At 33.0% G+C, this 22,514-nt stretch overlaps 2 protein-coding genes across 3 annotated transcripts in view; both read right to left on the minus strand.

Moving 5' to 3' along the window:
* LOC111710253 (golgin subfamily B member 1) overlaps window positions 1–9,107 on the minus strand; it is a 52,768-nt gene extending 43,661 nt beyond the window's left edge. The window contains exons 1-2 of one of the 2 annotated variants that reach the window (XM_023484317.1): window positions 9,076–9,107; window positions 8,203–8,267 (exon numbers count right to left, since the gene is read on the minus strand). In XM_023484317.1, coding sequence (XP_023340085.1) covers window positions 8,203–8,267; window positions 9,076–9,092 — 82 coding nt within the window. In that variant the 5' untranslated portion in view covers window positions 9,093–9,107. Of the gene's footprint in view, window positions 1–206; window positions 1,132–8,202; window positions 8,268–9,075 lie in introns of those variants that run through there. The other variant, XM_023484316.1, reaches the window with a different exon arrangement.
* A 2,191-nt stretch (window positions 9,108–11,298) lies between these two features.
* Window positions 11,299–22,514, minus strand: LOC111710251 (serine-rich adhesin for platelets). The gene is made up of 20 exons (XM_023484315.1): window positions 22,427–22,514; window positions 21,897–21,990; window positions 21,168–21,400; window positions 20,568–20,683; window positions 19,368–19,424; window positions 19,157–19,172; window positions 18,661–18,762; window positions 18,080–18,144; window positions 17,713–17,835; window positions 17,263–17,401; window positions 16,919–16,982; window positions 16,517–16,587; window positions 15,884–15,964; window positions 15,089–15,191; window positions 14,308–14,507; window positions 14,128–14,257; window positions 13,108–13,324; window positions 12,146–12,740; window positions 12,007–12,069; window positions 11,299–11,503 (listed from the first exon to the last, which is right to left on the minus strand). Exons 1-20 carry the CDS (start codon window positions 22,457–22,459, stop codon window positions 11,399–11,401), a joined length of 2,607 nt encoding a protein of 868 aa, XP_023340083.1. The 5' UTR covers window positions 22,460–22,514; the 3' UTR covers window positions 11,299–11,398.

The following is a 22,514-nucleotide window of genomic DNA, read 5'->3' on the forward strand; positions in this document are numbered from 1 at the left end:
ATGAGTTTTCAGTCGGTGGGTAACCCTGATGTTTACCCGGTTTCAGGCCGGAAATGTGTTTTAAGTTTCTGACTTTGGGTTCCAGCAGAGGACTTTCAATGTCAATCAAATTAAAATGAAAAGTTAATTTTTTACTCAGCAAAATAGTTAATTTGCAAATATGCAATGGAAAACTAGCGAATTAAATATTATAGATATTTCTGTTCCTGTATACTGTCGGAGCTGGTTCTAGTTTTTTGCTTGAGGTTTCTTCTTGATAATTTTTAGCGGATGCCACAGACTCAAATTTAGGACAAGAGCTTTCTTCTGATTTCTTAGAGTTAAAGAGTTCTTCCTGGTTACCAAGCAAAGTGTTCTCTGATTTCCAGGGTTTAAAGAATTCTTCTAGTTTCCCGGACTTAAAGAGTTCTTTTTGATTCTCGGGCTGGAAGATGACTTCTTGCTTTCCGGGCTTGAAGAGTTCTTCTTGTTTCCTGGGATTTACAAGATCTTCTTGTTTCCCGGACTTTAAGAGGTCTTCTTTTTTTCTGAGCTTAAAGGGTTCTTCTTGTTTGCTGGGCTTAAAAAGTTCTTCTTGTCTGCTGGACTTAAAGAGTTCTTCTTGTTTGCTGGGCTTAAAGAGCTCTATTTCCTTTCCGAGCTGAAAGATTTTTTCTTGTTTCCCAGAATTAAAGAGATGTTCTTTTTTATTGGTCTGAAAGAGTTTGTCTTGGTTTTCCTTTTGATATCCAGGTCTTTGATGTAATGTTGTATCAGGATATCCTTCTCCGTGGTGTAATGTTGTATCTGGATATCCAGGTCTGTGCTGTAATGTTTTATCTGAATATCCTGGTCTTTGGTGTGATGTTGTATCCAAATATAATTGCCTTTGGTGTAATGCAGTCCCAACTGTGTGTACTGTATCGGCTAACTGAGTTGACCGCTTCGAGTAAAACCTCTCCGCTTCGTGTTCCGGCACAGACTGAACAGTTTCTTTCCTTTCTCCTTCTCTCCTCTCCTCTTCTTCCCTCCGATATCCTACAGGATGCAGTCCAGCCCGTCCCCGTGTCTCCAGGTGTTGGTTGATGAAGTATCCTGGTGTCTGATGGTACTTCATCTTGGATCGAAGGGCTGCTCACGTGTGTCTGTGTTGTGACGACCGCTAGCTGAGCTCGAGCTTTCACAGTACTTCCGCAATATATCAGGCAGGGGAGTAGGAGGGGGTTCAAATTGTAGTGTTTTTTGAAAATTCTAAACTTTTTTTTTGTATAATTGTCAAACATTTTGGTCGAACTATGTCGGACTATTAGGGCGGGGGATTCGAAATGGTAACATTTCAATTAATTATCTGTCACAAAAGTAAGACAGCTCTAAATAATATAATTTATTACAATCCACGTTTCCCCCACCCTCACGTGGTAAGAAAGTGACATCTAGTGTCAAATTGATATAAACTGATTACTTAAAGGGACTGTAAGCGTACTTTCCAAGTAAAGAGAGCAATGCCCGATTTACAACGGTACCCTTGAAACCTTAATCTGATCGAAAATGTGGAAGATATCGTAGTTTTTCTAACTCGAAAAGTGTTTAATTCTGATAGTTTTGGCATTGCTTCTTATAAGTAAGAAATACGCAAGTCACTTTTGCAGATTAAACACAAATGAAACTAAACAGTTTATAGAAACAAAAAAATGGATCACAAATTAATACGAGATCAGAAAAAGCTTTTAATGGTACCGTTGTAAATCGGTCATTGCCATCTTTGCATGGAGGTTCAGATGAAATTACGCTGACAGTCTCTTCAAAATGTCTGAATAACCCCAGCAAGCAAAATCTAGAGTTTTATAATTAAGACACCTATCAAGGTTTGATATTGATCGATAATGTTAATTTTTAAATTCAAGTAACCTGCAGATTATTTAGAAATGATTGAAAATATTTAAGGTAATTTGTGATATCTGTCATATTTGGGATTATGTTTTATAATTTGTATTTTGTGATTTAGATAATTCGGTTATTTCGAGCTGACTTCCATTTTTATCTAAAACAAACTGAAGTTGACATGGCCGGTACACTGTAGTTTCAGAAGCAGTAAATATTTCCATAAGGTGTATAGCGCCGATTAAAGGATTCATATCTCTAATTGAATAATGAGATAGATAGAACGATAGATGTTACCGCCATACAATTTCTATTGGTTCAGAATAGACAACAAACACATGACAGAACCCTGATTGGATCAGGGGCTATTGGATTCGTCATACAAGTGATGGAATAAAAGCCTGTAATCCAGATTTGTTAAATATATGCCACAATTTAATTGAAAATAAATGCTAACAGACTTCATACTCATACGCATGTAATTGACAATCAAATTCATCATCGCAATGCAACCAGTCTTTCTTTTTGAAGTTTTCATTGATGTCTTCAAGCTGTGAAAACATAATAATTACTATGTAATTTTTATTTTTGACAAATGACAAATTAAACTATTTGTAATAGGTTTGCGACTATAAACATGATATCAGAAAAAAGTCCATTTATAATATCTCGAACACTGCAGCATAAAAGTTACTATTTATGATACAAGCATTAATCTGTCTTAACTCAGAGTGGGTTAAGGCGTTTTTGTCATTATATTCCTGTCAATTAGGATCCTGTTTAACATTTCTTGTGTGGTTTTTTAGTAACACCCCTTTAATTAAGGTTATTTTTAATTATTGATATAATACAGTAAGATCCAGAAAACTGTGGAATAGGAAAAACTCATTTAAGCAACAATCAAGTGCATTTGATGTTAATACAAAGCACAAAAATTTTCTATATGCGGTGGTAGGCGTTAATATCAATATAATGAAGACGACTTTTTCATTTAAGTTTTATTGTTAACAAGCTTTTTTTCGAATTAAAAGTTTACATGTAATTAAAGGGAAGCCTTTTAAAATAGCAGCTTTTCTTTGGTTTCATTTCTTTGTGTATTTCTGCTGTTTAACAACTTGATGTAAATCAAAATTGAAACCGAAAGTCGTCTTCATTGCATTGGTATTATCGCCTACGACCGTAGCTTATCATTTCACTTATAAAGCTAATTAGGTCTGTATATATGCACTGCACAATAGCTGTGTCTCCTATTCATTGGATTTTTTTATGTCAAAATTTGAGTCTAAAAGTCGTCCTGCCATTCCATAGTTTTCTGGTTCTTACTGAATCTTGTAAGTTGATCTGATTTTAACATTTCAGTTGTTATTATGTCAATTATTAGATTCCTTCCTGTTTTGTCTAGTGTTGAAGATATACTAGGTAAAAAAAAGTAATTAAAAGACAAACGAAATAAAAAGTATTTTTAATTTTTGCTCAAAATTGGCGGATTTTTGGTAACTTATAATTTGGTAACTGCTAATTTAGTAACCTGACAATTTGGTAACCAACAATTTGGTAACCTGACAATTTGGTAACCCTACAACTTGGTAACTGTTTGTAAACTCGGCCCTCTAGCCTGTCCTAACCGCAGAGCTCAGCCCAGAAATTGTCTTAACCTAATCTAACCACACACTTCAGCAAACAATTTATTAGGTTGATAAAGAAGGCGCTCGGTCCAGATTTTAAATTAACCTAACCTTTAACCATATCAGATATTATTGAATTAGTTCTGATCAGGGGGGATGATAGTTCTCTACCTGTGTGTTCAGTTAGCTGTACTGTACACTTACAACTGTTTACTAATATTGATATACTATAAGGTTAGGCCAGAATCAGCTTATAATAAACAAATATGCAGTATGCTCTCGGTATAGTTGATGACTTATGTAATAAGTAAAGGATTAGCGTACATCATCAATCTATAACACTATAACCTCATTGGTTTTGATAAATATGGCCGTAGCGCTCGGCTCCCTAGCCTGTCCTTGACGCAGCGCTCGGCCCAGAAATCGTCTTAACCTAACCTGACCAAATTGTGAGGTTACCAAATTGCTAGTTTCCAAATTGTTAGTTTCCAAATTGTTAGTTTCCAAATTGTTAGTTACCAAATTATTAGGTTACCAAATTATAAGTCACCAAATTGTCATGTTACCAAATTGTCAAGTTACTAAATTGTTAGTTTCCATATTGTTAGTTACCAAATTATTAGTTAACAAATTGTTAGTTACCAATACGTTAGTTACCAAATTATTAGTAACCAAAAATCCGCTCAACCTGTGAGCATCTTCTCTTTTTACAATATAAAACAATAACAAAAAGTTCGCGGATTTTGAAAAAAAGATTCCGCGCATTTTAAAAATTTTAAAAAACGCAAAACTTTTGCACACAAATTTTTGTAATTTTAAGCATTAATAACCCTTCCCTAGGGTCATGTGAGGTCCCACACAAAATTTGAGCCTGATCTGTTCCGTAGTTTTGACTTTATTGGACACAAACGGACAGATAAAAAGACAAGCAGATAGACAGACCAGCAATATATATATATATAGATTATCCTAAATGAATTCAAACTCCTTTAAATGTAAAAACATATTATCATAGCTACAGTGAAGCCGGATATGCAGTTTTATAATTCTAAAAATTGCAAATTGTTCTTAAACACTGCGAAAACCCTCCGTGACATTTCATGTCTAAGTATAAAACTAAAATTTTACCCTGCACATAAATAGAGATGGGCCTTGTTTTCTAAACGTTTTTAAAGGTGTGCAAGGCACTGGAAACTCAAAGTACCAGTTCGACTTGCTTACAGGAAGCTGTACAATACAAATACCGACACTATAAGGCAAAACGAGACGGTACGCCAAATGAACACTCCCATTCTACTGAAATTTATGTACAGGGTCTTTTATGTCCAATAGGTTTCACGAAAATCTAAGTTGTTCAATATATTTGTAGGAGATTTTGCAAATGCCACGTGACCATGCATCTTTTGACGGAAAAATCATATTTCAAGTTTATGGGCACTCAATATTTAACTGGAAAAATATGGATTTTTTCACCCTCCATGATCAGATATAGTTTTGTACAGTAGTGAATCTTATCTACCAATCTACAGATGGCTTGTCTTTGTCACTAAAATGTTGTAACGTAAGTCTGTTAAAAATGGTTTCTATAATGTAAAGTACAAAGCTTTGCTTGGGTGTCGGTTTGTTTGTTTGTGTGTCCGATCAAAACTTATAAACCCCTGGACCGATTTGCCTCAAAGTTTGATTTACTCATTAAAACCACGGACATTCTCATTTCAAAAGTTTAAGATGATTAATGGATTGAGACTAATAGAAATAACTTAGTTTTCAAGCAAAACTGGGTCCCAAATTAGTGCTCTATGCGTTTCACTTTAAGAAATGTCAAATTTTCAAATAAGAAAATTTGTTGGAGCTCCGGAGTCAAATTCAACATAGTAGCTCGATTCTTTAAATGTTGATGAATGGTAAATTTCATCTAACAAGATTTGACGAATAATGCTATAACTAATTGAAATTTGCCTATTAATAATATTCACATCTACTTTACAGGAAAGTTAAGAAATTTTACTTCCAAGACCAAAACAAGACTAAAACAAGACCAAAACAAGACCAAAACAAGATCAAAACAAGACCTAAACAAGACCAAAACAAGATCAAAAGAAGACCAAAACAAGACCAAAAGAAGACCAAAACAAGACCAAAACAAGACCGAAAAAAGACCAAAACAAGACCAAAGAAAATCCTAAGCGCAGCAAAATTTGTCGAGAAAACCCGTGGTCAAGTAAAATTTTGAATTTTTCGAAAAATTAGTTTTCACAATTGTGAAATTTGAGATGAAATAGCAAGAATTTTTTCACGAAAGCTTCACGGGTGGTTATTTGACATCCCTCTGTTGATGGAATATTGATCCAAAGGCGGTAAACTTTTTTTTTAAAAACCTTGAATGTTTCTAAACGTTGCCCATTCCTACATAGAGAAATAGTATTGTATTTCAGCCTTTCCGCTTCTTTCCCGTGAGACAGACTTGTTGTTTGAGTCTAATTGTTTCAAACAAAATAAAGATCAAAAATATGCTCTTGGCATTTAATTTTTCTCTCTGCTTACAATGATAACTTAAAGATAAAAGCTGACTTTATCTGTGCAGTTTTACCACTGCAAAAACTAGCAAAAAAAGCGGTAATTCAAGCAGGATTCAAGCAGGATTCAAGCAGGATTCAAGCAGGATTCAAGCAGGGTTCAAGCAGGATTCAAGCAGGATTCAAGGAGGATAAAAGCAGGATTCAATCAGGATTCAAGCAGGATTCAAGCAGGGTTCAAGCAGGATTCAAGCAGGATTCTAGCAAGATTCAAGCAGGATTCAAGCAGGATTCAAGCAGGATTCAAGCAGGATTCAAGCAGGATTCAAAAAGGATTCAAGCAGGATTTTCAAGGAGGAAGCAGGATTGAAGCAGGATTCAAGCAAGATTCAAGAAGGATTCAAGGAGGATTCAAGGAGGATTCAAGGAGGATTCAAGGAGGATTCAAGCAGGATTCAAGCAGGATTCAAGCAGGATTCAAAAAGGATTCAAGCAGGATTCAAGCAGGATTCAAGCAGGATTCAAGCAGGATTCAAGGAGGATTCAAGGAGGATTCAAGCAGGATTGAAGCAGGATTCAAGCAGGATTCAAGCAGGATTCAAGGAGGATTCAAAAAGGATTCAAGCAGGATTCAAGGAGGATTCAAGCAGGATTCAAAGAGGATTCAAGCAGGATTCAAGCAGGATTCAAGCAGGATTCAAGCAAGATTCAAGTAGGATTCAAGGAGGATTCAAGAAGGATTCAAGCAGGATTCAAGCAAGATTTAAGCAGGATTCAAGCAGGATTCAAGGAGGATTCAAGCAGGATTCAAGCAGGATTCAAGCAGGATTCAAGCAGGATTCAAGGAGGATTCAAGCAGGATTCAAGCAGGATTCAAGGAGGATTCAAAAAGGATTCAAGCAGGATTCAAGGAGGATTCAAGCAGGATTCAAGGAGGATTCAAGCAGGATTCAAGCAGGATTCAAGCAGGATTCAAGCAGGATTCAAGCATATACATTTCATTTGGCCCAAGCAGGATTCAAGCATTTAAGTTTCATTTGGCCCAAGCAGGATTGAAATATATAACTTGATAATGATAGATGGTGCAAATACAGACGACGATAGTATTGCAATACTTAAGTGTATTTGATGTTAAGCAAATACAGGGTGTCCCACGAAACATGAAAGTTGGTGAAAAGTTTAGAATTTGTCCTTTTCCATAATTCGTTGAGTTGTTTGACACCAAAGATCAATAAAAATATTAGATTGAAGTCACGTTATATTAAAATTGATTTTAAAGTAAAAGAAAGATTTTTTTTAAACTAAAATTAACAATTTACAAAATGTCATGTTTCGTGGGACACCCTGTAGTTTTACTAGACACTTATCCAATAACTAATCTAATGCAATGAGTCTGTTTACACTGCACAATTGCTGTGTCTCATGCTCATTTCTATTGTTATAACTTGAATCGAAAAGTCAGAGTTTTCTGGTTATCATTGTATACAAACTACAAATAAAAACTTTTTTAGAATATTTTTTTATTGGATGTTCACACTTTTAACCCTATTCTTGCAAGGGGGTGGGGGCCCCTCTCTGTAGTTTTTTTTTACATAACTCAAAAAGTATTGGTCTGAGGCTGTTAAATTTTTTTTGACTTTTCCTACATACCCAAAGCCCTTCCTTTATGCCTAAAACCGGGCTTTAATACTAGCTGCCTGAGTCCTCAGGCACACTGCCTGAATGACTGCTTTTGCCTGTAACAAATTAAATCTTTGTTTTGACCCACTTTCACTTGTCAGATTTTGATAAAATTTAAAATCCTAAAGACGACTTTTTATCACATGTATGTTTCAATGTAAATATTTAGATAAGAGCAATTCTTAAATGGGATTTTGATTTTGTGCACAGCAATTTTACTACACATGATGGGTTCCTTTGCCAGTTTTTTTAAAGTTTTGTAATTAAAAAACGTATAGCGGTAATGGTTGTGTATTGGGTAAGCAGTAAAACTGTTATTATGAAAAAAGGAAAAAAGGTTCATTTTGATCAATGTTGTTCATCTACTTCTCCCTTTCATTAAATCTGGCCCCAGTTGATTTTGTTTTGAATTAAATCCTAATTAAATACATACACTTCCTACACTAGGCTTTCTAAACCAACCGAATACAAGGATTTGTAAATTTCGAACTGTTATGAAAAACAAAACAAAAAAAACTTACATTTGGTTAGAATGATGGATGCAGCTAAACCAGTGACAGGCCCAGCTATTCTCCAGTTAACGACTCTACAAATTCTTATGTACAGTGTAAAGATTTTAGCGTGTATTGTACTGTCTACAGTGTACAGTGTACAGTGTACAGATTTCATCGTGTATTGTACTGTCTACAGTGTACAGTGTACGTGTACAGATTTGAACGTGTATTGTACTGTCTACAGTGTAAAGTGTACAGTGTACATATTTCAACGTGTATTGTACAGTTTACAGTGTACAGTGTACAGTGTACAGATTTCAACGTGTATTGCACAGTCTACAGTGTACAGTGTACAACGTAAAGTTTACAGTTTAGAGCTAGGAGTGTAAAGTTTTTCATATACAGCAAATAGATTGTCAAGTACTTGACAACCTATTTGATATACAGTAATAAACAGAAAAATAGGAAGACGATTTTTAGACCTACGTTTAAACTTTAAAAATTCCAATAAGCATGAGACGCATTAATTGTGCAAATAAACAGCCCCATTCCACTACATTTGTGATTTGAGAAATGTTCAGTAATTAACTATATTACTTTGTAACAACATCAAATACACTTAATTATAGTAATAATGTCGTCTTCCTATTACTCTGTTTTCTGGTTATCACTGAAGTAACCCTACACCACACATTTTAGTCTGTTAAATTTATTCTGTGAATTTGATATTACATAATTTATACTAAAAATCGGTTAATTTTGGTGAATGTAATACAAATAAAATTAAGAAATAATGATATCTTTTCGATATTTTTATTATTATGGCTTTTTATATTTTTGAAACCCCTCTAAATTATTACTTCCTATTTGTTTTCTAAAAGATTTTAGCCTTTTGATTACCTGTTTTTCTTTAGCATAGTGTAGTTCTTTAATCACTTTATTTTTTTTTATGACAGCTGTCTCACTAATCTAACTGATAACTACTAAATACTAAAATAATTCAATTTATTTACCTTTATTTAAATAAGATTAAGAGACTAGAAAGACGACATGAAAAACTTTGTTAACGAATAATGAAAAGTTTTATATTAAACAAAGAACTGTTTAAGCACAATTAAAAAATACATAAATAAAATGTTATTGTCTAGTTTTACAAGAAGGAATTAGATTAATCATGTGACAAAGACGCTAAAAAGAGAATGTCTATTATATATATATATATATATATATATATATATATATATATACAACTATTTTACAGGGAAGTTAAGGGACTTTAATTTACCAAGACGTCCCAATACAAATTGGTTGGAAGCTCCTTGGTTAAGTAAAATCAATCTAAATTCTATCATCTTTAAAAGATGAAAATGCGCTATTTTTTCATGAACAATTTGAAGAGCAGTGTGATATTTAGTTAATTTTCTTTGGACATCAATAAAGTCACTTATCACCCCCCTCTTGGATAATGTGAATTTAATGCCGGTGCTCCGACACATTTCGTTAGATGAAAATTTTAAAATTTCTTTATAGTGTGCAGTCATGTTGTTCAAAAGGCGGTAAATGTATAAACAAGGTTAGCCACATTTTTTAGAAAATTACAAACATTTTTGTTAATTAAGAATTCTCAGAATGATAGTTCTTAATAATGCTAGTACAGGGTGTCCCAATAAACATGGGAATTGAGATTGGATTTCTAATATTTGATGCATGGCAAAGAAAGTATAAATACGAGACTGTACGTTTTACGAGCAAATCATCATGTGGTCTTCCTTTATTCATTTAAAAATTAACGAAGATATTAGATATTTAAATACAATTTTGATTTATTAAATAATTTGTCAGTTTTGAAGATACACAAATGGTAGACCACATTTTGTAAATTTCAAGACCAGGCGTTATCGTTATCAGATGAGTAAACTTGAATACTCAGTTATAGTTTATTGAAAAAAGGCCTCATGGATCGAAGACGATATAAAAGTGGTCACTTAATTCCCATGTTTATTGAGACACCCTGTACTGTCTGTGTGTAAATTAATACAGCCTATTTGTATTTTTCCAAGCAAGTTTAATATTCCAAACTAAATTGCATAGATGTGATCTTTAGATGCATGATTGTATATTAAAAGGTTAAACTATAGAGTACATGAACTGGAAAAGAAGTTCAACTACCCTGTGTATACTAAAAATATATGAATAGTTATAATAATTAGTATTAAGAAAGGTAGAGACAGAATAATATGAGTGCAGAGAGAACAATTTTGAACTGAAAGCTTTTGATAACAGTTTGGTATTATTTCCATTAAACTTTGAAACACATTTTAATTAATTTTCTTAATTTAGTTCCAACTTAACTATTTCTAACTGTAGTCAAATCGATTTTTTTTTTTTAACATGAAGAGATAGTTTAAAATATTAAAAGTGGAGTGGGGATATAGTCCTTATGCCGCATATTATATGATTATTACAATCTATTTGGGTAAAATCATTCATTCAGTAAAATAATTTTTTTTTCAGTATTTGATCAACAAAATCATTTATTCAATAAAATTGTTTGTTTTATAAAATTGTTTATTCAATAAATTGTTTATTCAATAAAATCGTTTATTCAATAAAATCATTTAATCAATAAAATTTGTATTCAATAAAATTGTTTATTTAATAAAATCGTTTATTCAATAAAATCATTTAATCAATAACATCGTGTGTTCAATAAAATTGTTTGTTCAATAAAATCGTTTGTTCAGTCAAAACTATCGTTTTTTGAAAATCTTGGTCCAAAAAACGGTTTGTTCGGTGAAAAGCTATCGTTATTCGTTTTTTCAAGCTTGGAACGATTTTGAATCCTTCATTTTGTTTTTTTTCGTTTGTTTTTAAAAAGGTGAATGATTTTTAATTTCTCTGAATGATCCAAGGCGTTGGTTTTTTTTCTGAATATTTTTTTTTTCTGAACGTTTTTTATTCTGAATGACACCATTGTTCATGAAAAACTGTATAAATAAGAATATCTACGAAACCCCTGATCAAACAAAGGTTTAAAAGGTACAATGTAAATTGGACATGACACTTTATAAATGGAAGCTTACATAAAATTATGCTCAAAGTTCCTGGAAACAAAAGAAGCCCTTTTTGTTTTGAATCAATTTATTTAGTTTTGTGTGAAAATAATTTTGAAATTGACCAATTAATATGTTTTATAGTAGATGTCCAAGTCTTGTTTAGGTATTCAACTACAGGTAGGGGTGACTTTAAACTCTCCTGGTACAAAACAGTAGAAATTTGAGCCAAACTCATACAAGCATCCGTTCAAGCAGGATGGGAAGTTAGACTCCTGACAAACAGATAATCATATTATTATTTCCAAATCAAAATTCAAATGTTTGGATGATGTCTCAAATACTCGTCTTGTAAACTAAAAGAGAAAAATGTGGAAGGGACAATATTAGAGAAGACTAGCAGCTAAAAAGCCTATCCTTAATAATTTAAATAATATTTTTTTTCTTAAGTTAAGATAGAATGGTTAACTTTACAGCACCCAGAGATGGAATTTAAAGAACTTGAGCCGCGGTTTAAATCTACCAAATCCCGGTTTAAATCAAGTGCCGGCTTAAATCTTGAAACATTTAAAACAATTTTAAGTGGAACCAACCATATGTAAGCCGCAGCTTAAATTTAAACCGCCGCTCAAATTCTTTAAATTCGGCCACTGGATGGGTATTTTTCAAATATCGTGCAATATGAACAATTTATTGTTAAATGTAAAGCCTTGAATGTATTTGACTTATTAACTAATTAGTTTATCTTATTTCAAAAGTTTTAAAATTTAAACATTGCCTTCAATTTGTAAATTCCAGCCATTGCTCCATCTAAGACAGTCTTGCAAGCTTCACACGGAGCCTGAAATGAATACATACTTACACAATATCATGTATTTTATCTTAATAGTTTATTTTAAGGAACTTGATATATTTACTCTAGTTCCAATTGATGTTCCTGTTGTAGAAGCTGTAGTAGACAATGAAGAAGTTACAGTAGTAGAAGAAGCTGTAGTAGAGGTTGAAGTTGTGGTAGAGGTTGAAGCTGTGGTAGAGGTTGAACCAGTGGTAGAGGTTGAAGCTGTGGTAGAGGTTGAAGCTGTGGTAGAAGTTGAAGATGTGGTAGAGGTTGTTGAAGCTATGGTAGAGGTTGAAGCTGTGGTAGAGGTTGAAGCTGTGGTAGAGGTTGAAGCTGTGGTAGAGGTTGAAGCTGTGGTAGAGGTTGAAGCTGTGGTAGAAGTTGAAGCTGTGGTAGAAGTTGAAACTGTGGTAGAAGTTGAAGCTGTGGTAGAGGTTGAAGCTATTGTAGAGGTTGAAGCTGTGGTAGAGGTTGAAGCTGTGATAGAGGTGGAAGCTGTGGCAGAGGTTGAAGCTATTTTAGAGGTTGAAGCTGCCGTAGAGGTTGAAGCTGTAGTTGTTGGATCAGCACAAGTCACTTTGAACAAAGGATCTGCTTGGAGTGATCCACTAATAGCAATTCTCCATGTTGGGCCAGACTGTTCTGGACACTTAGATGAATCTCCGAATGCAAAGCTAAAGATACAAAATGTATTTAGAACTTTTAATTTAGAAAACTATAAAGCTGCACCCTGGATAAAAATCTCAATGCTGTTGAATCCTAACTTCTGATTGGTCAAGCTTTGCAACAATGTAAATTATAACAGATAACTTAAATGGCATTTGATTAGTTGATGTTTTCATAGAACAAATCTCCCTTTAGTTAAACAACGGTCTTCAAAAATCAATCAGCATATAATGTTATCATATAGACATATCATAAATTTGATCTGTCACACTGGATAATAAGTCTTTTATATATAAGGGGTGATCATTTAAAAGTTTTTATCTCAAAGTAAATTATAATTTGTTTTTATTTTGATTATTATTCAGAGCATCTTACCCACTAGTTACAGTAAGATCAGAACATACTCCCAAAACCCAGTTCCCTCCTGCTACTGGAGTTCTTAAACAGTATCTAGTATCACCTTCTTTGACATAAACCTTCTTGCCATTAATTTCTGTTTGAGTAGCATAGGGTATATATTTTCCAAGGAGTGAGAATCCATCTATTGTGGCCTGTGAGGTGCTACTTAGTAGAATATTGGAACAGCAAGCAACTACAATAATAGATATAAGATTTTCTACATAAACTGTTCACTTGCTGATGTCAGTAGTTTCGGATTTAGCCAATTTGCAGTAGGGGTCATTGTTGGCCTTGTACTGCAGTAGGGGTCATTTTTGGCCTTGTACGGCAGTAGGGGTCATTGTTGGCCTTGTACTAAAGTAGGGGTCATTGTTGGCCTTGTACTGCAGTAGGGGTCATTGTTGGCCTTGTACTGCAGTAGGGGTCATTGTTGGCCTTGTACTGCAGTAGGGGTCATTGTTGGCCTTGTACTGCAGTAGGGGTCATTGTTGGCCTTGTACTGCAGTAGGGGTCATTGTTGGCCTTGTCAGTAGGGGTCATTGTTGGCCTTGTACTGCAGTAGGGGTCATTGTTGTCCTTGTACTGCAGTAGGGGTCATTGTTGGCCTTGTACATTAAAGATTAGAGTATTTTTATAAATAGAAACAAAAACTATAGCATGTGTAATAATGTAACAATATGACTTGAACACAATTTTCCCCTGCATATATTATTTGAATAAAGTAAAACAGTTGTTATTATCTGGACCAGGTTCTATATTGGGGTTAAAGCTAAAAATGGCTTTCCTTAATTTCTCTCACAGCTTATTTTGTAGGGCTTTTTATTCTTCATTGAAAGCATTTTAAAGAACGGTCTCTACTTATCTGAAGTAAGAAAACTTTTAAATGTTTTTTTCTGATTTAACCTAAATGCTATTTGAATCAGAAATGATTTTTGTAAAGTTGCATAAAACAGTGTAAATATACATATTTTGTTTACATAAAGAGTTTTAACTCACCACACTCTGGAGTAGCAGGAAATCTTACACAATCACTGCATCTCATTGAACCTGCTGCACTTGGAACAAATTTGCCATCAACAATTTGTGTCCATCCTGAGGACAGATCCTCTGGACAGTAGTATGCCAACTAAAGTAGATACAGTTAAATTTTAAACTTTAGTTTTATTTACTCTTTACCTCATTAGTTGTAAAAGCACTGTCTGTATTTGTTGAAGTTGAAATCATCCACTTGTTGCGATTGCTATTCCAAAATACATATCTTTCTCCATTTTGATAAGAAGGTTTCCCACCGACTAATGTTACTGACTTATCATAAAATATGCTGCATGAACTACATTCTAAGTTGTCCATTTTTATTTTGTCACAGGAACAGGTAACTAAAACATTTGGATATTTAACAATATGTGGGTTTTATTTCAAAAGTTAGTTTAATTACAAATTGAATTATCTTGAAATAAACATATTTGATATTGAGAAGAACAATGATATGTATTTAAAGACACCAGAGCCCGCGATTTAAAAAATTCGGGGAATTATGACTCAAGTCTAAGCTGTCGTTGGACCTTATTTACGGCTTGAGCTTTCGGATGAAAGCTGCATCTAATTTTCCACAGAGTTGAATTCAAAAAACCGGTTTAATATTCTATTTAGCGGATTTTCATGGTAGGAATTGGCGAATTCCCAGTTTTTATGAGAACAAGGCGCAACATTGAGTCTTATTCTCCACTAAAACCAATCAAGGTCGGTTTTAATTTCATTGGGCCTAACTCCTTAAGTCGTGCTGAAGATCTTGCAGCTGTCAATCACGTGACACAAGCTGTCGTTAGAGTTGGGTCTAAGATTGGGTCTTAAAGTCGGGTTTAAGGAATTACGACTCGAGCCGAAGCTTTTAAATCACGGGCTTAGGGATCATATATGTTTGGTTCTTATCTTAATAAACTAGAATAAACTTAATTACTTGTGTCCACAGTCCAAGTTCCAGTCAAGGTTGAAGTTGTTTTAACCCATCTCATCCATACTTTGTTTGTTTTTAGAAACAATTCAGCTGGAATAGGATTGCCCTATGATGGATTATATGCATTGAGATTTGAATGAAAAACTAAATTAAATATCCCATGACTTTAATTTCCTTCACGACGCTCGAGTTATAACACAATAAACATGAAACAATACTTCATTAATAATGTGAAAATGGTATAAATATGATGAAATATACATCTCGGAGACAAAATACTTCTTGAACCTCTCTCACCAGAAAATCCTAACCCGGCTCTCCCTTATCTCCATGTTTAGGTCGATGAACCAAGCTTTCCCTAGGCGTCGGATGCGGCATCAGAAAGTTAGCTTGGCATTATTCGATATATTCAAATAGAATGTTTGTCTAGATTATAACGGGACATTAACTAAAAAAGGGGTATTTATTTTCCCTTTAACTGCAGTACTTTTACACACGTCAACTTTATCAAAAAATAACATTTGAACCTTTGGTTCCTGTTACAGTTTACTTTTAGCTAATCACAAAGCAAGAAAATGTGTAAAAAATTAAACTGCTTTGAATGTTTGGTTTATATAGAAAGCTACATTGCAACAATAGAACTGGGTACAATATTTACTTGCCAACAAATATTAATGAAAAGAAAAATATTATCATTTTCTCAGAAGAAATCAACCATTCTGGTCAACTAATGTTGCATCATGTATGTATTCAAATAGATAACCAAACCAACAAGTTTAAAGACAATGTAATCACTACCTGGCAGTATTTACCAATGAGAGCTCCAGTCATTGTTCCTATTCTAATCTCTAGGTAGTCAGTGCTACAGGATCCAGCAAACTTAGTAATAAAGAATAATAAACTTTTAACATTTCAAATTATATAAGAAAAGAGGGGCCTTTAAGTTAAGATACTTTAACCCTATCCCTGCTGGGGTACTTAAAAACCAGGATACCCTCCTTCTAAATTCCATGTTTGATATCCAAATATGACAAATGATACATAATTGAAAAGCTCTTATGCTCTACTTTAACCCTCTTAAGGCTGAAGTCTATTTCCTTATTTTGATACAAATCTATATCATTTGATTCATTTTTGAAAAGCCTTTACCATGGCTTATTCAAATTTGCAAAAATATTTGCAAAATTTTTAAAAACTAAGTTTGTATTCAAGGAAAACTGAAAATGTGCAGATTCTCTTTGAAGGTTTCTGTGCAAAAATGTATGCAAAATTCTTCGCAAAAATTGTACAATATATTTCTTTTTATTCAAGGCTTTCCCAAGAGCTATCAAAAGTCGAAATCCAATGTACATAAGTAGGTCTGTTAACATCCATACTTACTCTGAGTTTGAGACAACATTAACAATACTAAATATTTAAGAAAATAGTTACCGTAGCTGATACAGCTAGTTTAATTCCTTTGCCAACTTCAGTTGAAAAGATAAACTCACATTCAGATGTTCCTGAAATTTCAGATTTAAATTATCGGCAGTTAGAGACCTTGATTTAGGGTCTCCCATGAAACATGACAGCTGGTAAATGGTTTAAAATGTCTTCTTCCATAATTTGTTCAGTTGTTTAATACGAGAATAATAAAAATATTGTATGGGAGTCATCTTAAAGTAAAATAATAATTTCAATTTATTTAAGTAACAGATTTTTTTACAAAATAATCTACGATAAGTCTTTAATATCTAATATAGATTATGGAAGAAGATATTCAAAACTATTCAACAACTGTCATGTTTCGTGGGACGCCCTGTATATCTATGAAAGAGAAATGAGTGATCTCACCTGTAAGGGTTTCTCCTGAGACTGTTCCACCAGTTGTTGAATAGTAAGAACCTCCACAAGAACTCTATAATACCATTTAATATATATACATCTACGAGATGATTTTTTATCAAAATGAGAAACTTAATTTATATTTAAACTCAGACATGTCGATTCTAAATAAATATCTACAACCTACATTCAATTAGGCACACACTGTTTAATATTTTCTAAATAAAAAAGTTTTAGAAAAGGGAATTAGAATGGTAAAGTTTAATTACAAATTAACTAATTCTTTTGGACTTCAAAATCATTCATGATAAATTTCAAAGAAGCATAGGCACAGGTATTGGTATACTGATAACCTGGGTGGTTCCAGTACAGTAATAACTTCTTTGTAGTTTAGTAATATCCATTGGAGAGAGTTCAGTGTTTCCCACATTAGCATCAGTTATACTTGCATCTTTAGGTGTCATTACAGGTTTTGAAGAGTCGACTGCAAAACTAAAGAAAATGAGAATTCAATTCACAAGAACAATTTAGTATCAGTTCCCCAAACCCAGGTTCAGGATTAAATTAAGCAGTGATAAACATTGAGGCCCATACCAGACAATAAATATTGAGCCCTGTACAATAGTATCAGCAGTACAAATTGTTAAACCTTCTGAGTGTATAGTGCATACCAGACAATAAATATTGAAACCTTTACAATAGTATCAGCAGTACAAATTGTTTAACCTTCTGAGTGTATAGTGCATACCAGACAATAAATATTGAGCCCTGTACAATAGTATCAGCAGTACAAATTGTTTAACCTTCTGAGTCTATAGTGCATAACAGACTTGAAGTCATATCCAAGACCCATAGCAGTTACTGTGTCACCACTAACACAGTTAGTAAAGTCTGCAGTAGCTTGTGTTGCACCAGTCAATGTACATCTTAAAGAAAAAATAGTTTTAATTCAGTTATTTCTAATACTAAGTGTTAGAAATGGGCTCACGTTGAAAGATTAATTTTTTTGGATCACATTCCATATCAAAAACAAAACCTTTGAACATGACAAGGATATTAATTCCAATATATATTGTTAATATGTTAATTTTCTAAGAGACTATTTTCAAGGCCCTATTTGGTTTTAAAGTTAACTTAAAACATCAAGAGCTGTAATTCTGAAGAGCCTACTTTGTTAAAGTTGCTAGGTCTTCTGTATCCCAGGAGTCCTTCCACATGTTGTAAGACATATCCACCTTAAGAAATATGATATATCCACCTTAAGAAATATGGTATATCCACCTTAAGATATTTGGTATATCCACCTTGAGAAATATACTTTTATTATATTTTATTGGAGATATTAACCTTGAGAAATATATCTTAATGGAAACATATCTACTTTAAGAAATTGTCTTTTAGTGAAAAGAAAATATAAAAGAGTGCATTGTGTCTGTGCAATCACAATCTGAAAATATAAAAGAGTGTATTGTGTCTGTGCAATCACATTCTGAAAATATAAAAGAGTGGATTGTGTCTGTGCAATCACAATCTGAAAATATAAAAGAGTGGATTGTGTCTGTGCAATCACAATCTGAAAATATAAAAGAGTGGATTGTGTCTGTGCAATCACAATCTGAAAATATAAAAGAGTGGATTGTGTCTGTGCAATCACATTCTGAAAATATAAAAGAGTGCATTGTGTCTGTGCAATCACAATCCTAAAATGTTTAAGAAATAAAAAAAACTATTAATCTTTTCCCAACAACTACCTGCAAATTTGTCCAGTCTATTGTGATAAAATCATCTCGATCCGGTCTTTGTTGTTCATGAGCAACTCCCAGTATATGCAGCAGTTCATGAACAACTATACCCTGAAGATTTTAAAATATTTCTATATATATTTTGCTTTTTAGGTTAATTTTTTCATGTTAACTCAGAATTTTAAGAAGTTTCCCAAAAATAGTTTTGACTCTCAAGAATTCTGAAAATTTAACATTGAAGACAAGAAATTTAGAGAAAGAAATTGAGTCTTTTGAAATATCAATGGTTTGCGCAATCAGGTGTAAAGATATAGGAAGAAGAAGAGTTAAGCTCAAAGCAACGACGCAATTTCTTTGTTATTGTTCCAGGGAAGTTATCTATTAATCATAAAAATCTGTTTTTAAGTTGAGTAAGACATAAAACTTTTACACTGAACGCCAGTGACGCATTTCTGATCATAAAATAAATTTGATAAAATTTATAATTATAAAATATTTTACTTACCTTAGTAAAGCATGTACTGAAATTGCATGATTAAAATTTTAAGAAAAAAGTATTTTGTATAAAGAGGATAATAAACAAAATGTACTCTTACGTAATTATGAAAACAAAGATTATTTTTAATTTTGAATACTTAATTATATTTAAATATAACTTATACCATCAAGTTTTAAACTAGCCAAGTTTTAAAATATTTAAATAATTTTAGTCATCCCTAGTAGCAGAGAATGCAAGCCCAACCTGGTGGGATCCAAAACCAGGTCCAAGGTATCTAGAATATAAGTCTTGTTTGAGCATAATTCAGATCTAACTTATCCTAGAAACTTGTCATATTTTTTGTTGGAACTATAATACTGTTTAAGTTTTCATATAAATAGACTGAATCAACTTATGAATATTATCTGGGTTATAAAAAAAATGTTATTTTTATTCAGTTATATAAGTTTGGCTTTTTTGGAAGATTTCTAGAAAAAATGAGAATTTATTCTTTTTACACTGATGATATCTGTATACATTGAATTAATGTAATCAATTTTATATAATTGTTTATTTTAACCCTATAAATGCTGAGGGGTTTGAATCTATGTATAACCTGGTGGGTAAGGGCGTTACACGCCCCCCCCCCCCGAAAAAGTACAGGGTTAAATTGCATGCTCATAGCGAGTTCTAATGGTTTGATAGAGAGGGTTGAATGCAAAAGAGGGTCATAAAAATTATTTTTTTTGTGGGGGTTTTTGAGCCTATTTATCAAGACGTCTATCTGACCCCCCCCCCCTTTATTTTCTTTATGTGATACAAATATATAACATTTAATACGATTTTGGAAAGCCCTTTGGCAATACTTCAATAATCTGAAAAAATGGCAGATTTGCAAAAATCCATATATTTATTGCGAAGTCCAGTTATTAAGCAAAAAATGTGCAAAAAAATTGCTCAAAGTGCAACAATTTGTACATTTTTAAAAAGCCCTTGACCCAGCAAATTTAAATATGCCAAAACATTAGCAAAATTTTTAAAACTTAATTTTTTTTATGAAAAACTGAAAATGTTCAAATTCCATTTAAATTTCTTTGCAAAAATTCAATCTTGTTGCAGTATGCCTGAGGACTCAGGCAGTAGGTATAAAAGCCCAGCTTTAGCCTTAAGTAATGGGCATGTGTTAATTAGAAAAGTCAGAAAATTTGAGCTCACTTTTTAAGTTATCGCCAGGGTAAATAGGGTTAAACAAATATCAAAGTGTGACACATGTTTCTACATTCATTTTTCAAGGGCTTTTCAAAAATATAGTTTTTATATCTGTACCGTTAGTCGCAATCCTTGAAATTTCTATTCATCAAAAGTCACAAAATTTTAAACTACAAGGGGGGGCGCCAAAACCCCCCCCCACCAGCCTATTTAAGGGTTATGTTCTTACCTAGCATTAGCAAAACACCCACTAGCACCGGTTGTGAAAATATCAACCCAATCTAAATCTGTATCAGTTTTTTCAACAAACCGAATACAAGTGTTATCTTCTATGTTTTGTATACCCTGAAAATAATAACTTTTGTTAATTACTAGCTAGGAAACCCACCGCTATAACCAAGGTTATTAAAAGTTACTTCCGCTTTTTACCCGCACTTGAACGGTCTTACCGAAACCTGAATTTTAGTTATGAAAGTCGAAAGTTCCCGAATCCAAATTTGATGCAAATCGGTCCAGGGGTGCCTGAGTTATGATCGGACAGACACATATACAAACAAACAAACAGAGATTGCAACTTTCTATATATAGATTACCAAGATTAAGTTTTTTTTTTTAGCGGAAAAATATTGAAAATGAGACTAATGCAAAATGGGGATCGTTTTTGTAAAATTTAACATTAAAAATTTAAGATTTTCAAAGTAATTTTAATTGGCTTCATATTATACAATTGTTTCTTTCAGTTTACTCTAATGTTGCTGATGCTTATAAAAAAAGTGAATTGGTTAAAAATGGAGATAACATAATTCCTTAGAAATAAAACTAACATTACCGATGCAATAATGGTACGTTTTTCTTGATCTATAGCCGCTTCAATCCTGTAAGGAACTTTACTATTTGGCCAACGGTACTTTAAATCCCTCTGAATACTTCTTCCAATAGCATGTCTTTCACTTTCAAGACCTAGCTTCATAAGCTCTAAATCTTCTCCTGTTACATTAGCACCAATCAGACTTCTTGATTGACTCCTTTCTCCACGTGAAAGTGGAGGACCCCAGATAAATCCTGTTAAATCCAGTTTCATTACAGGAGTATTAAAATATTCTTATCTATCTCTGGAAAAGTTTTGTTTTCTTTAAAAACTTCTTTTTTTAAAGCCTGTCTTTCAGGAGTTTTAAGAAGTTTGTCATTAATCAGTGTGTCTCTTTGAAGTTTGTCTTTTCAGAGTTTTTCTTTCGGGTGTTTGTCTTTCAGGAGTTTGTCCTTCAGGAGTTTGTCTTTCAGGAGTTTGTCTTTCAGGAGTTTGTCTTTCAGGAGTTTGTCTTTCAGGAGTTTGTCTTTTAGGAGTTTGTCTTTCAGGAGTTTGTCTCTCAGGAGTTTGTCTTTCAGGAGTTTGTCTTTCAGGAATTTGTCTTTTAGGGGTTTGTCTTTCAGGAGTTTGTCTTTCAGGAGTCTAATAAGAGGTGATCTCTTAAGACTTTGTATTTTAGGATTTTGACTTTTGGGAAGTTTTTTTTCAGTCTATCATTTATTCATTTTTTTTGTAAAAATATGAAACTACCGGAAGTATTATGTATAGCTGTTTCTTTAATCTCTGGATTGACAACAAGTATTTCATCTTCAACATCAAGCTCTTCAACTTGTCCTCCTATCAACTAAATAGAAAAAAATATTAGGCATTAATAATAATATTGGATTAAAGGGACTGTAAGCGTAATTTCAAGTGACCCTAGATGCAAAGAAGGCAATGCCCGATTTACAATGAAACCTTTAATTAAAAACTGTTGGTCAAGTTTGAATTAAATATCATTTTATATAATTGTGAAAACTGATTATTAACAATTTTGGGTTCTTTACAGAAGTAACTTGCGCATTTCTACTGCAGGAAAACCTACAGGAATTATTATAAATGCACAATTTTAAACCTATAAAATTATTGATCTGAGTAAGGTTTCAAGGGTACCGTTGTAAATCTGCATCGTCATCTTTGCATGGAGGGTCAATTAAAATTATGATTACGGTCCATTTAAAAGATGTTTGCTTTTGTTTGAGTGGTTCAGGGAATTGTAAGAGATTTGAAATGTTAAAAACCTGTATCAATGAGAAAATAATTAGGAAGAGCATCCTAACTATTAGACTTCTCAATACAAGATTTAGGTTTTAACTGAAGATATTTCAA

Source organism: Eurytemora carolleeae, unplaced genomic scaffold (genome assembly GCF_000591075.1).
Source record: "Eurytemora carolleeae unplaced genomic scaffold, Eaff_2.0 scaffold1046, whole genome shotgun sequence".
NCBI lineage: Eukaryota > Metazoa > Arthropoda > Copepoda > Calanoida > Temoridae > Eurytemora > Eurytemora carolleeae.